Here is a 15,761-nt window from a genome sequence, read left to right on the forward strand (position 1 = left end):
TGGGGAAAATATGTATTAAATGAAGGGTTTGGGGTCAGTGTAAGTCTAGGACTGTGTTTAGGTTAATATTAGTGATAGGGAAAGGTGAGGGTCAATGCCCATGATATGAATGGTTGGACATACACAGCGCATGGAAACTTGATGTTAGTGAGAGACAGCATGTTTGAGAGAGAATGAGAGACTGACTCTCTCTCTCTCTCTCTCTCTCTCTCTCTCTCTCTCTCTCTCTCTCTGTGTGTGTGTGTGTGTGTGTGTGTGTGTGAACAGGTGCAGTAGAGCCTGAATGCGCCTCTCATGTTTAATGCGGAGTTAATATGGATTTAATGCCTGTCAGTGTTCTTGTGGATTTCAGTGCGTCACTAATCTCCTCAGCGCGCGGACGTTGACACATGCTGCAGAACCGCGCGCGAGCTTAACGTGTTAAAAACCTCAGCTCATCTCAACTATGTCCTTAATGTTAACTTTAAAAAACATTTATAGTATTAATAATAACTGTATTTTATTTTATTATTTATTATATATTTTATTGGATTACAATTTTTGTACTTGTACTACTTTTTTATTATTTGTTATTATTATTAAAAAGACATGAGAAATAATCAGACGTTTTTATAATAATAAAAAGATGAATATATATATATATATAATTTTATAATATTATATTATATATAATAATATATTATTATATAATTATATATAAATAGGGATGCACAAACCAAGTGTATTCATATTGAAAATAAAACATTAAAAACACAGATTATGCACTTAAAATATCTTATTTTTAAAAATTATGTTAAATAAAATCTGAACAAAATCATATTTTAGATGGTTGTGTTCTAACAAAAATTCCATAATATATGCAAAACAGGACTAGATATGCAAAAGACATTATATGTATGTGTGAGTGTGTGTGTATTGGTCGTGGTGGTGTGGGTGGGGGGTTACACTGGTAGGAGGGAGAACACACTGATGTGTCCATAATGTCTCATAGATGTGTCTTTAATGTCATTAGTGTCTTTAATGTCTTTAATGGGCTTTAATTCAGCGGCCTAACCAGCTGTGCTCTGTGCATTTGGTAAAGAGCAAAACAATCGCGCAGCTCTCTTAGAGCAAGCAGAAATTAGTCTCGGTCAGCCGCCTCGGCTATATTTCCTACAAACCATCTGCTTGATTGATACAATAGAGGGATTTTCGAGTGCGAGTGACAGAAATAAAGCAGTGAGTGAGTGAGCTGCCCTCGGCTTTAAATCAACTGAATAATTCCACGGTGAGCTGCTGAGGAAGAGCTCACTCTGAACTGTTTAAGCTGAAGAAACAATGATGGAAACCTGTTCTTTTAAGAGAAGCCTCACGGATGTTGTATATAAGCCTCAACATCATGTCCAGTACTGTTCAATATAACATCTAAACCAAGCAAAAATGTCTCATTTTATTATTCAACTAGGCACAAACCCTCTAATTTAAGGCCGCAGAATAAAATGGCTGCTCTCTCTCTCTCTCTCTCTCTCTCTCTCTCTCTCTCTCTCTCTCTCTCTCTCTCTCTCTCAGAGTAAAGAGGAATGTCTCAAATCTGATTTAACAGGTTGCTCAGGTAATTTAACCTAAGCTGAAATGTGAAATTACACAGTACATCTTTAAAGTACGGCAGAAACACTGTAGTCCTGTTTACACAGAGAACTGAGCAGTGTAAAGTGAAAAACTCATTGTTTACACATTCATCCAAAAAATGCAAATGTCATGAAAAACCCAATCCCAGTCCAAACTCAAACCCTGCTCAAAACCAACACTCGGACACTACACAAATTTAAACAAGCCCAGAAATCAGAAAAAACCTAAACTCAGGCCATACCCCCAAACAAAATAAACCTAAACTCAGGCCACACCCCCAAACAAATCTAAACATAAACTCAGGCCATACCCCCAAACACAATAAACTTAAATTCAGGCCATACCCCCAAATAAATCTAAACATAAACTCAGGCCATATCCCCAAATAAATCTAAACATAAACTCAGGCCATACCCCCAAATAAATCTAAACATAAACTCAGGCCATACCCCCAAACACAATAAACTTAAATTCAGGCCATAACCCAAATAAATCTAAACCTAAACTCAGGCCATAACCCCAAATATATCTAAACATGAACTCAGGCCATACCCCCAAACACAATAAACTTAAATTCAGGCCATATCCCCAAATAAATCTAAACATAAACTCAGGCCATACCCCCAAATAAATCTAAACATAAACTCAGGCCATAACCCCAACCAAATCTAAACATAAACTCAGGCCATAACCCCAAACAAACTAAACCTAAACTTAGGCCATAACCCCAAACAAACTAAACCTAAACTTCAGGCCATAACCCCAAACAAACTAAACCGAAACTTAGGCCATAACCCCAAACAAACTAAACCTAAACTTAGGCCATAACCCCAAATAAATCTAAACATAAACTCAGGCCATAACCCCAAACAAATCTAAACATAAACTCAGGCCATAACCCCAAACAAACTAAACCTAAACTTCAGGCCATATCCCCAAACAAACTAAACCTAAACTTAGGCCATAACCCCAAACAAACTAAACCTAAACTTAGGCCATAACCCCAAACAAACTAAACCTAAACTTCAGGCCATATCCCCAAATAAATCTAAACATAAACTCAGGCCATATCCCCAAATAAATCTAAACATAAACTCAGGCCATATCCCCAAATAAATCTAAACATAAACTCAGGCCATATCCCCAAATAAATCTAAACATAAACTCAGGCCATACCCCCAAATAAATCTAAACATAAACTCAGGCCATACCCCCAAACATAATAAACTTAAATTCAGACCATAACCCAAATAAATCTAAACCTAAACTCAGGCCATAACCCCAAATAAATCTAAACATGAACTCAGGCCATACCCCCAAACACAATAAACTTAAATTCAGGCCATATCCCCAAATAAATCTAAACATAAACTCAGGCCATAACCCCAAACAAACTAAACTTAAACTTAGGCCATAACCCCAAACAAACTAAACCTAAACTCAGGCCATACCCGCAAACAAATCTAAACATAAACTCAGGCCATACCCCCAAACAAACAAAACCTAAACTTAGGCCATAACCCCAAACAAACTAAACCTAAACTCAGGCCATACCCGCAAACAAATCTAAACATAAACTCAGGCCATAACCCCAAACAAACTAAACCTAAACTCAGGCCATACTCCCAAACAAACAAAAACTTAAACTTAGGCCATACCCCCAAACAAACTAAACCTAAACTCAGGCCATACCCCCAAACACAATGAACTTAAATTCAGGCCATATCCCCAAATAAATCTAAACCTAAACTCAGGCCATATCCCCAAATAAATCTAAACATAAACTCAGGCCATATCCCCAAATAAATCTAAACATAAACTCAGGCCATATCCCCAAATAAATCTAAACATAAACTCAGGCCATACCCCCAAACAAAATAAACCTAAACTCAGGCCATAACCTCAACCAAATCTAAACATATACTCAGGCCATACCCCCAAACAAACTAAACCTAAACTTAGGCCATAACCCCAAACAAACTAAACCTAAACTCAGGCCATACCCGCAAACAAATCTACACATAAACTCAGGCCATACCCCCAAACAAACTAAACCTAAACTCAGGCCATACCCCCAAACAAACAAAAACTTAAACTTAGGCCATACCCCCAAACAAACTAAACCTAAACTCAGGCCATATCTCCAAACAAATCTAAACCTAAACTCAGGCCATACCCCCAAACAAACTAAACCTAAACTCAGGCCATACCCCCAAACAAACAAAAACTTAAACTTAGGCCATACCCCCAAACAAACTAAACCTAAACTTAGGCCATAACCCCAAACAAACTAAACCTAAACTCAGGCCATACCCCCAAACAAAACTAAACCTAAACTCAGGCCATACCCCCAAAAAACAAAAACTTAAACTTAGGCCATACCCCCAAACAAACTAAACCTAAACTCAGGCCATACCCCCAAACACAATAAACTTAAATTCAGGCCATATCCCCAAATAAATCTAAACCTAAACTCAGGCCATACCCCCAAATAAATCTAAACATAAACTCAGGCCATACCCCCAAACACAATAAACTTAAATTCAGGCCATACCCCCAAACAAACTAAACCTAAACTCAGGCCATACCCCCAAACAAAACTAAACCTAAACTCAGGCCATACCCCCAAACAAATCTAAACATATACTCAGGCCATACCCCCAAACAAACTAAACCTAAACTTAGGCCATAACCCCAAACAAACTAAACCTAAACTCAGGCCATACCCCCAAACAAACAAAAACTTAAACTTAGGCCATACCCCCAAACAAACTAAACCTAAACTCAGGCCATATCTCCAAACAAATCTAAACCTAAACTCAGGCCATACCCCCAAACAAACTAAACCTAATCTCAGGCCATACCCCCAAACAAACAAAAACTTAAACTTAGGCCATACCCCCAAACAAACTAAACCTAAACTTAGGCCATAACCCGAAACAAACTAAACCTAAACTCAGGCCATACCCCCAAACAAAACTAAACCTAAACTCAGGCCATACCCCCAAAAAAACAAAAACTTAAACTCAGGCCATACCCCCAAACAAACTAAACCTAAATTCAGGCCATATCCCCAAACAAATCTAAACCTAAACTCAGGCCATATCCCCAAACAAACAAAAACTTAAACTTAGGCCATACCCCCAAACAAACTAAACCTAAACTTAGGCCATAACCCCAAACAAACTAAACCTAAACTCAGGCCATACCCCCAAACAAAACTAAACCTAAACTCAGGCCATACCCCCAAACAAACAAAAACTTAAACTTAGGCCATACCCCCAAACAAACTAAACCTAAACTTAGGCCATAACCCCAAACAAACTAAACCTAAACTCAGGCCATACCCCCAAACAAATCTAAACATAAACTCAGGCCATATCCCCAAAAAAACAAAAACTTAAACTTAGGCCATACCCCCAAACAAACTAAACCTAAATTCAGGCCATATCCCCAAACAAATCTAAACCTAAACTCAGGCCATATCCCCAAACAAAATAAACCTAAACTCAGGCCATATCCCCAAACAAATCTAAACCTAAACTCAGGCCATATCCCCAAACAAATCTAAACATAAACTCAGGGCATACCCCCAAACAAACAAAAACTTAAACTCTGGCCCCACCAAAATCAAACCTAAACTTAGTGCATATCCCCAAACATACCTAAACCTAAACTCAGATGCTTCTGTGAACCAACCCCAAACTTCAAACAGAAAAGTTCGAACCCTGCCCAAAACAAACCTCAGTTTAAAATCATACCTCAATCTAAAATCAACCCCTGTCCAAATCCCCACCCAAACGTAAATCTAAACTCAAACGTAGCACAAATGCCACAGACTTACAGACATAGATGATCTGAAAATTACCCATTTATAGAGTGAATGAATGAATGAGGGGATTACTTTGCAGGACACAGTGCTGATAACATTGCTCTTACAAACTCTTATTCAGAGGATTTAGCCCTTAGTCAGACCCAGTCTCTCTGACAGAGACGGGATTCTGCCCAGGGTCTGTACATATTCACTCTGTAACTCACACTGAAATCCTGTAGATAAATGTGCTCTCTCTTTTTCTCTCTTTGGCAAAAGAGACCTTTGCTTGCTTGTGAAGAGTGATCCAGTCATAAATTGTAGTTTGTATTGATCCAGTGAGAGTGTAGAGAGAGAGAGAGGAGCGGTGTGTTTGGAGTGTGTGTGTGTGTGTGGTGGGGGGGTGTTAGTGGGCTTCATTGTTCTGTGCTGTCACCCTGCTAAGGCTTTACTAACCCCAGCGCTATAAAAGGCTCCTAGAGGACACAGGACAGACTCATTCAGCCTGCGAGACAGGAGCACCACTGCAGGCTCAGTAACTCTCTGTATCTTCTGAAGGACCTCAGCTCTTCAGCTCATTATCTCATTAGGTCTTCAGCATTTAAATCTGGCCGTGATGTTGCCCAGTGTCTTGGCTCCGTGTGTGCTGTGTCCAGCTCTGCGGGCCCCGAGGGCTCCTTCTTTTCTGATGGAGGAGCTTCTGCGCATCTCCCCAACTCCAGGGCCTGGGGCCTCTCCTCCAGCGTTGTGCCCCAGGTCTTCTCCCCCGGCTCTAGGGCCCAGGGCCTCTCCTCCAGCTCCAGGGACCACAAGCCTGAGCCCGTTGAATCCCACACACACACACTCAGCACCGGGGCACAAACACAGTGAGCAAGGCTACCTCAAGTTTGGAGTCAATGCCATCCTGGCACCTTCAACCAGAAACGGTAGGTTTTATTAATGTCCATGTGTACATAGTTATTTATGAATAATGGGATAGAAAATATTAATGCAAAGGACTGATGATATATTTAATTATATACTTTTTAATTATTTAATATTTAACATTTTATATGTGTAGCTTTTAAGTTCATTAATTTTATACTAATTTTTCTAATATTTAATGATGGTTATTTGTTGCAAATTTCAGTGCATTTAACATATTATTCACTGTATACATTTTTAGTATAAACTTCAAACCATATATTTGTTACATTTTCATGTTAAACATTGAATAATATCATTATTCATTTATTATCATATATCAGTTATATAAATATATATTAAAATAATTCACGTATATTTTTATATTGAAACCTAGAGCTACACAGTGAAGGTTACCACTGTAAATTGTTAAACTGTTAAACATTTGGCTTCCGTTTGGACTTCACTGACCACTGTTTGTGTTCTAATTCAACGCTGTTTTATTTATACATTGGAAATTCTACCGATTTCTCATCACAATTTTCTTTATTTATTTCGTCCAACAGCACCATCACCACCTGCCATCCATAGCATGGCCAAAGAGTTCCCCTTCCCTTATTTTCATTCCTCATTCCATCCATTCTTCAGGACTTCTTATTTCCCAGGTGGGTCATCACACGTTTTATTTTTTAAATTTCATTGCTTCTGAACTTTTCTGTATTTCCTTTAGTTATTTTGATTTTATCGCTAATACCTCGTTGGGTTCCAAAGTTCATGGAACACGTTGGACGTTTTTTTGAGAACGACAATATTCAGGTGCAGATTTAAGCTTCAGAAAATTTCCAGAGAATCTCTGCAGATTGGATAAAAAATGGTTCATTTATGTTGTAAAAAACAACCAGAAGGACCATGCTGGGTCCTGTGACTGTGAAACAAGCCTGAATATGTTCTTCAGACTCATACACCCCATTCATAATAATGGTTCTCCTAGGGAACCATCCTTCACAGAACCAAAATGTGTTCTCCCGTGGTAGTTAAAAAACATATTTTGTCAGGTTTCATTTGAAGAGTAGATGACAAATGAACAGAGGCGCAGTTATCCTTCACTCGTTGACTGTCTCGCCAGTTTGATGGCCCTGTTTAGCGAGGGGCAGTGACCGCTCACATTTTTTGTCGTCCTAATCTACAAATTACGGCTAATTTGGATGGTCACGGTCCAAATTTAAGGCGGGTCCCCTTCTCACAAGAAAAGCTGCTGGCATCTCTTCACGGCCTCCTTTTCCCACCGAGCCAGTGCACTTTAGCGAGTGATTGCCAACAATGCTTTTCAAGCACCATGACCAATTTGGTCAGCTCCCTCCGGGCAGCCACACACACACATGCACACACCCGGTGTTGACTTCAGCATGCTGCTCGTAGGCATTTACCAGTCATGGACTAATTCCCCTATTAGCAGCTATTCAGTGTTTCAATATTCTCCCAAGACCATAGCGGTGTGCCTTCGTAGGACGCCAATGAGGGACATGCCTGGAGGATGAATGCGGGAAAAAAAAAAGAGAGGTCACATACATTCAGATTTGTACAAAACTTCATTCAAAACACCTCATTGACTAAGACTTTAATTTTGAATTTTGACTTACGTCCTCTTAAACAGGACATCACAGTGTATAACAACATCGGGCCATAAAATTTGGGCTGAAAATTTGGGGGAACCTTCTGTGGTGGCCCGAGAGCATTCAGCCATATACAAGAAATTACAGAGCTAAAAATATATACAGTACTTTAGCAAAGGACAATAAAATCATTTCAGTAAATATTCATTATGTATTTATTAATTATATGGTAACATTTTATCTGTAAACAAATGGCCGCTTGTGGGTGGTACGTCCAACTTTTAATTACTGAAACGGTTGTAACTTATAGCAAACGTATTGCTATGAAAACAATATCTGGTCTCTGTAGCATCATGGGCACCAACTTTGGACGCCTCCACTGCTCTCCTCTGATCATTGTCCTTGATTAACTGGACCAAGCACGCAAGATTGAAATGGAAGAAGCTTCCAGTAAAAGCAGATCTTCACTGCTCTAGACCCTTCAATATAGGTCTAGCCTACATCTATACCCTATACAAACTACCCTCGATGATAGCCTGGAAAAGCATACACTTTATTCAGAGAGGCCATAATAGACGGCTTCTTTTCACGACCTCGGCAGCAAGAGCTTTTCGTGTTCATTTAATGAAAATAATTTGAAGGCAAAAAAAAGGAGAGAGAGCGAGAGAGAGAGAGAGAGAGAGAGAGAGAGAAATAGATCCCCACCATCAGTATTCTTCAAATGATCTTGGCCCGCAGTTGCGTTTAGTTGCGAAGTGTAAATCCCTTTTGTTGTCGTAATATATGGCTTTAGTGGCCTGTCTTGAGCCTTTTTTCAGTTAGTTCATTACTACACAATTACCGTCCACGCTTCATTAGCACTTCTATCTTCCACTGAATGGCTGCTGGGCCTTTTTACCATACCAATGCTTCTGGGGGCCAAGCAATGTGCTAATTAGCCCAGGCTAGCTGCTGCACTCAAACTGCCCACATTCAATAGCATTAGCGCGGCCAAGAATCTGCTTCAGGATGTGCCCTGTCTCTGTCTGATAGTCTAAACCACGCGGCCTTATTTCTTATCTTTCTATTCTTCTCTTTCTAACAGCATCGACCTCAGTGGTTCCTATTCCCGGGACCTTCTCGTGGCCGCTGACTGCAAGGGGAAAGCCTAGGAGGGGGATGCTGAGGCGGGCAGTCTTCTCGGACGTGCAGCGTAAAGCCTTGGAGAGAATGTTCCAGAAACAGAAGTACATCAGCAAACCTGACAGAAAGAAGCTAGCTGCCAAACTCGGCCTCAAAGACTCACAGGTAAAGGTCAATACTGTGGAGAAGGCCAACAGGGCAGGAGTAATGGAGGAAACTAATAACTTTTAATAGAAATTAATGTAGTCCAATTTAACACCAAGCAATTGTCAGCTTCTGAAAGCCATTTATGGAGATACTGCATAAATAATAATTACCCAGTGTAGCTGCGAGTGTTACTCAGGGCTTTGGTGAGAGCTCCTCTCTCTTTGCTCCACAGGTGAAAATCTGGTTCCAGAACCGCAGGATGAAATGGAGGAACTCTAAAGAACGAGAGCTGCTGTCGTCTGGCGGCTGCAGAGAACAAACACTGCCGACGAAGGCCAACCCCAACCCAGACCTGAGCGACGTGGGCCGGACGCAGAGCCACAGCATGGAGGTTCTGAGTGGTCACCGGGCAGAGGGGTCAGACTCACCCCCTTCACCCTCCAGCAGCAAACACACGGACTCAGAGGACTCAGAGGATGAAGAAATCACAGTATCATAAACACACACAGGTCTCCAAAACAGACACCTGTGAGAACAACTGATGGGAACCAGACACCGTCTCCTCCAGAATCTCAGCTATGACCGTTCAGGCCGCTCAGTTAAAGGACCGGCCCACACTGTGGCTTTGCTGCCTTTTTTGCAGCGCTGATGTTTTTTTATACTCTGCTTTGTGTGAGTGGTTTTTAAATATTTTGTACGGAATGATTTATAGCCCATCGAGACTCTTGCCTTTCCTGCTGTTAGGTTTTCCATGCTTCATCTAAAATATGTAGATGCCTAATGTATAAATTAAAAGTCATATATTATTTTCTATGTTGTTTTTAAAGATGAAATGTATATACTTGGAAAAATAAATATTTTGGCATATTAAAATCCGAAAGACTAAAGGGGTTGTTTGTGTGTCTCTCTTCATAATTTGCTTTACAATCTTTTTTTAATGTATTTAATATTTATATTTACAGAAATGAATACACAGTAAATATATGCATTTGTTCCTTCAGTAAAGAGTCTGTACTTTTCTCTACAATGAAGAGTCTTGGTTTGTGGTCAAATCCCAATGATTAAAACGTCACTGAATAATAAACCGAAGGACTGGCGCCCCCTCCAGGGTGTATTCCCGCCTTGCGCCCAATGATTCCAGGTAGGCTCTGGACCCACCGCGACCCTGAACTGGATAAGGGTTACAGATAATGAATGTTTTTGGCGGCACGGTGCAGCAGGTAGTGTCGCAGTCACACAGCTCCAGGGGCCTGGAGGTTGTGGGTTCAATTCCCGCTCCGGGTGACTGTCTGTGAGGACTGTGGTGTGTTCTCCCTGTGTCTGTGTGGGTTTCCTCCGGGTGACTGTCTGTGAGGAGTGTGGTGTGTTCTCCCTGTGTCTGCGTGGGTTTCCTCCGGGTGCTCCAGTTTCCTCCCACAGTCCAAAAACACACGTTGGTAGATGGATTGGCGACTCAAAAGTGTCTGTGAGTGTGTGTCTGTGTTGCTCTGTGAAGGACTGGCACCCCCTCCAGTGTGTATTCCCACCCTGAACTGGATAAGGGTTACAGATAATGAATGAATGAATAATGAAGTCTGACAGCAGAGTCATCACATTTATTCATAAAGTCGCCACAAACATTGATGGAAATATAAAACAAAATCTACAGGCGGTAGGAGAAAGAGCTGTACATTAATTGTTTACTCCATTTCTCATAAAGAGCCGTTAGAAATCCACGTGGCATGTGGTATATTTACAAAAACAATATGGTACATCTGAACATACACAATGACCAACAAGAATTTTTCATTCCGAAGAAAAGTACAACTTATTTCACATTACCTTTAGGACATATTTCACACAGAGACTCCTGCAATCTTATTATTCATCTTTTTTTCTCTTCTCTTCATCTATCTTCATCTAAACGTAACATTTACAAAATCCAGTTTTATGTTCGTAAAAAACAAAAGAATTATTCACAAAAAAACAAAAAATGTGCTCAAAATCACAAAACTATTTTCTATTTACAACAAAAAACAAAGTATTGCATAGTGTCTCTTTATTGTAAAGGACTGCGGAGAGAATCTAAAAGTCCAAAAGCGTCCGACGTATGAAAGAGAAAGCTTTGAAAAAACTCTTAATTTTACGAGGAACAAAGTGCAGTTGTCCAAACAAAGCAATACTGAGTAGTCACTCCATTCACACCGTGTTCAAATGGAAGGCGGGATAATGCTCCTGAGCGGTCCACTAGGCACGCTAGCTCTCTGTTGAAAGCAAAGCAGATCTCTTTGCTGATAAGAGCACGGAGAGATTTACGTAGAAGTGCTTCTGCTTCTGTGAAAACACCTCTGAGTAAATGTAAGTTCTTTATGCCTCCAGCGGTAATCAACTCACATCTCCCATCGAACAAAAGAAGCCTCTCACACCATCTAGAAACGGTCTGCTGCGAAATAAATCGTCTGCTAAATGTGCAGTATTTTATGGCTGAGAGCTGTAAATGTGCAAATACATACAAACTGCTGTAAGCATCCCGACCATTCTTTGGTTGGTGGACTATTCTCAGTAAAACTCCAGCAGTCACTGTTGTGTCTGATCCACTTGCACCAGCACAACACACACTAACACACCACTACCACCATGTCAGTGTCACTGCAGCGCTGAGAACGATCCACCACCATGTCACACCTGCTCTGTGGGGGTCCTGAGTGTTGAAAATCAGTGTTAAAGGAGGTTAACAAAGTATGCAGAGCCACAGCTATATTTTACAGTCTGTAACTGTAAATCTACAACGTGCTCCTGAATGACCAGTGGAGGGCAGAGAATGAACAGTGCCTGTACAATAAAGTATCTGGTCATAATATAACGGCTGATCCGTGTACTGCAGCAATTAAACTGTGTTACAAGTGTTTTGTCCATATGTTGAAACAGTTTTAAGGCCTTGCTGAAGTGCACAACAGACTACGCCTTCCGAAATCATGTGAAAACAAAACATTTCTTCGTGTTTAGAACAGATTCTTGACTTGCTTCCCTCTGTAATGTAACGCTGATGTGAAAAAACAGATAACACATAAGAAACAATAGGAGAATTTATGGATTATTTGGCTTCGTAAAGTGAACTTAAGTCACACTGATTGGGCGTTTTTCAGTGTGTTGTGTGCTCACTGTAGGGAGCCGTACCTATCAGCTCAAGTAAAGTGGCACCAAACACACAAAACTAGTCCTTTATCCAAGAAAACTCTCCAGAGCCAGATACTATTTAAAAGGCCTTAATATGTGTAAACAGTTACAGCATATGAGGTTCCTCCTGTTGGTACAAAAACGGCAAGGCATCATCTGGCGAGATTAGCACCTTGGAGCGCTCCTGAAAATATGTCGAGGAATTTTACTTCCACTGAACAGAGGTTAAAAGGCATTACAACCTGAAGAAGAGTGCACACACGTGCTGGGATAAAGGGCACCACGGCACAAAGCTGGGCTGAGAAGGCTTCTCCAGGTCAGAAAACATAGCTATAGCGACATCTACAGTCGGTTTCTGGGAAGTGCATGGCAAACAGGAAGTACTCTTCCCACAAAGCCCATATTTCTGAATGGGAGGCAAGAATAGGATTTTGAAAAACAGAAGGAGATTTTTATCTCGGGATTTTTCTCCTCAGAACGTGGCAGGATCCTCGGAACTACAAAGTAATTGAATCGTCACCAGAAGGAATGCTTCAGCTAATTAATTAGCACAAATACGCTGACTAAGAGAAGGTGCACCACCCAGAGTCTTGGTTTTTGACACCCATTTACAGCTTAAGCGAAACATGTCAGATATATGTTTATGAGACCAGACGATTTCACTAGTGCCTGTTTTCACGGATTCAGAACACTGATTTATTCTGCAGTTCCCTGCCTCCTTCTGTCTGTAGACAAAAACGATATGAGCTCAGATGAGCTTGAGGCTCAAGGTGCAGACTCCAGCGTGGGGTCCAGGGTGTCGTCGTGGTTACTGTTGCTGTTGGAGTCGCTGTCGTAGCTCGACTGACCGGTGCAATGGGCCGCCTCCTTCAGCATGATTAACATATTCATCTGAGAGTGTGAGGAGAGGTCGAAAGGTCAAATGATGGCTCCAATAAACATCAACACAGACTTGAGATTTTGTAACAGACCAGAATTAAAACATGACTAGTATTCAATGATACACACACATACATTAAAGGAACACTAGGTAGGATTTGGTGTTTTGGCTCCTGGACTCCCCCTAGGGACAGGGGGTGTTTTCTACTGTCTTCCGAAAATACATAGCGCAGTTACTGCAGTGCTGAGCACAGAGTAGCAGTGAGAGTGACGTTATTCTCCATATTTCAGGTCAGTGATGCATCGCAATGATTTTGATGCTTTAATTTTAAGGTTAAAATTCTACCTAGAGTTCCTTTAATCACATTAATCACATAAATTGATAAATTGTTCCTGTTTTGTACCTCATTTTCAAAATGATTTATATGCGCATATTATTTATAAAATGATCTAACACTTATTTAAAAAGGAAAAGCATACTAAACACATGCAGTTGGACTGTCATCTCACCAGGGGGTCTGCCTCTGTGTTGTCCTGCGTGGTCTGTTTGCTCGGGCTGCTCTCCTGGGTGAGGGCATAACCATCGAAGCCCATATCCTCAGGCCTGAGCTGCAGCAGCGGGGACCACTGATGCTGCTGTGGGCTTGAGACCCAGGGGTAGTTCTCCATCACCCAATGAGCTGGATCCTCCCATGACGCCTTTCTACCGTACAGCTAAAAGACACATATTGGCTCACTAGTTAACACTCATCTTTAAAGTTTTGAAACTCTACAACTGTTCATTCAGAACATGCAATATGCCATTCACACCCAGCTCTAGATACTGAAAGCCCCACACTGCAGTGTGACAGGACTGCTTCCTTATGTATGAATCAATGATTTTGCAAACTCTGAAGACCACAGCCACAGCAGCTCAGCCATAACACTGTCTGCTTACTGACTCATGATACTTTATTTCTGTTGAAGGGTGTTAAGTCGAGCTGTGTCACCTGATTCTGTCCACAGTTTGTTTCACACACACACACACACACACACAAACACACAGACACACAGACACATACATACTCACACCTACGGACATTTTGAGTCGCCAATCCACCTACCAACCGGAGCACCTGGAGGAAACCCACGCAGACACAGGGAGAACACACCGCACTCCTCACAGACAGTCACCCAGAGGAAACCCACGCAGACACAGGGAGAACACACCACACTCCTCACAGACAGTCACCCGGAGGAAACCCACGCAGACACAGGGAGAACACACCACACTCCTCACAGACAGTCACCCGGAGGAAACCCACACAGACACAGGGAGAACACACCACACTCCTCACAGACAATCACCCGGAGGAAACCCACGCAGACACAGGGAGAACATACCACACTCCTCACAGACAGTCTTAGAGTGTTTTCATAGTGTACTAAAACGTTCTCTCACAAACTAACTGCTTCAGACTTCGTTTAGCACCAGACAGAGACCCCCTCCTCTAATGGGTCTCGTGCAGTTGTTTTGGTCCATATCCGAGTGAGATTACTGCGTTCACACCTGCACTAACGAATCACACCAAAGGTGTAAACAAACCAGAGTCTGATTTAACTAAACTACAAAGTGCAGGAGTGAAAACGCCCTAAGAGCCACCTTTGCTTGTCAGAAACCTCATTTGCCACAACACAATGTTACCTTACCTGCAGACCCTCCCGGACAGCCTCAAGCAGGTACGGGATGATAGAGTAGTTCCACAGGTCTGTGAACCACACCTGAGAGCCCTCCACATCCATAGGACAGGACAGGAAGAGGCGTGGCCCTGCAGAATTAGACAAAAGAGAAGAAGTTACAAGAACTGAAAACTCCCTTTTCACTGCAGTGAGGTCTTCTAGGTTGATTATGACAGCAATTGTGTCTTATTTAAACTGATGACATCAGTGAGCATGTTTAGGGCTCCAAAGGGAGCAAGGGTGCAAGGGCACAGTGTGAAAACTCCTGTCACTTTCATAATTCAAGTAATTCAAGTTATTTTACCAGAATTAAGGAAGTTCCTATTAGCATTACACACTTCATACATTTAGCAATAGATTCCCGATCACTGAGGACTTCCACTGTCATTTTCCAATCATATTTCAGGCCTATATAAGAAGGCAGATGCCCCTTTAAGGGCACAGAGTGAGTTTTAGGAGTCACACGACCCTTCAAACATATTTATTCTTCAGCTTTAATGTGATTGGCTGTGGATGAACTCACCAATGGTGACATCAGAGGAGCTGTGCGTCTCCAGGAAGCGGTTGAGGTGCTGCCAAACACACGGGATCCACTCAACAATCTTCACAAGGTCAGAGTTGCGCACGCGACTGCTGATCTCTGTTTCCAGAAGCTTCCGCCGTAAAAAACGACCCAAGAAGCCCTTCACTGGTTCAGTGTGATTAGCACAGAGCACCCATCTGAACCAAACACAGGCACAATACATATCCTTAACTAAAATGTATAGCTGATATATGTCACATGATTCATTGTCTGACAAAAA

General features: G+C 41.5%; 2 protein-coding genes across 2 annotated transcripts in view; one reads left to right on the forward strand and one right to left on the reverse strand.

Annotated features, from left to right (window-relative positions):
* The first annotated feature begins 6,035 nt into the window (after positions 1–6,035).
* dbx1b (developing brain homeobox 1b) lies at positions 6,036–9,867 on the forward strand. The gene is made up of 4 exons (XM_066650118.1): positions 6,036–6,345; positions 6,889–6,987; positions 9,020–9,222; positions 9,437–9,867. The coding sequence occupies exons 1-4, from the start codon at positions 6,036–6,038 to the stop codon at positions 9,701–9,703; spliced, it is 879 nt and encodes a 292-aa protein (XP_066506215.1). The 3' UTR covers positions 9,704–9,867.
* A 923-nt stretch (positions 9,868–10,790) lies between these two features.
* The window catches only part of nav2b (neuron navigator 2b), a 128,482-nt gene continuing 123,511 nt past the window's right edge, over positions 10,791–15,761 (reverse strand). Inside the window, exons 34-37 of the mRNA XM_066649972.1 lie at positions 15,482–15,678; positions 14,929–15,047; positions 13,750–13,953; positions 10,791–13,251 (exon numbers count right to left, since the gene is read on the reverse strand). Of these exons, the coding sequence (XP_066506069.1) occupies positions 13,126–13,251; positions 13,750–13,953; positions 14,929–15,047; positions 15,482–15,678 (646 nt within the window). The 3' untranslated portion in view covers positions 10,791–13,125. The remainder of the gene's footprint in view (positions 13,252–13,749; positions 13,954–14,928; positions 15,048–15,481; positions 15,679–15,761) is intronic.

Source organism: Hoplias malabaricus, chromosome 17 (assembly GCF_029633855.1).
Source record: "Hoplias malabaricus isolate fHopMal1 chromosome 17, fHopMal1.hap1, whole genome shotgun sequence".
NCBI lineage: Eukaryota > Metazoa > Chordata > Actinopteri > Characiformes > Erythrinidae > Hoplias > Hoplias malabaricus.

Coding starts and splice junctions, on each gene's coding strand:
- dbx1b (XM_066650118.1), top strand. CDS start 6,036: ATGTTGCCCAGTGTCTTGGCTCCGTGTGTGCTGTGTCCAGCTCTGCGG. Junction 6,346..6,888: donor GGCACCTTCAACCAGAAACG/GTAGGTTTTATT, acceptor TTCGTCCAACAG/CACCATCACCACCTGCCATC. Junction 6,988..9,019: donor CAGGACTTCTTATTTCCCAG/GTGGGTCATCAC, acceptor TCTTTCTAACAG/CATCGACCTCAGTGGTTCCT.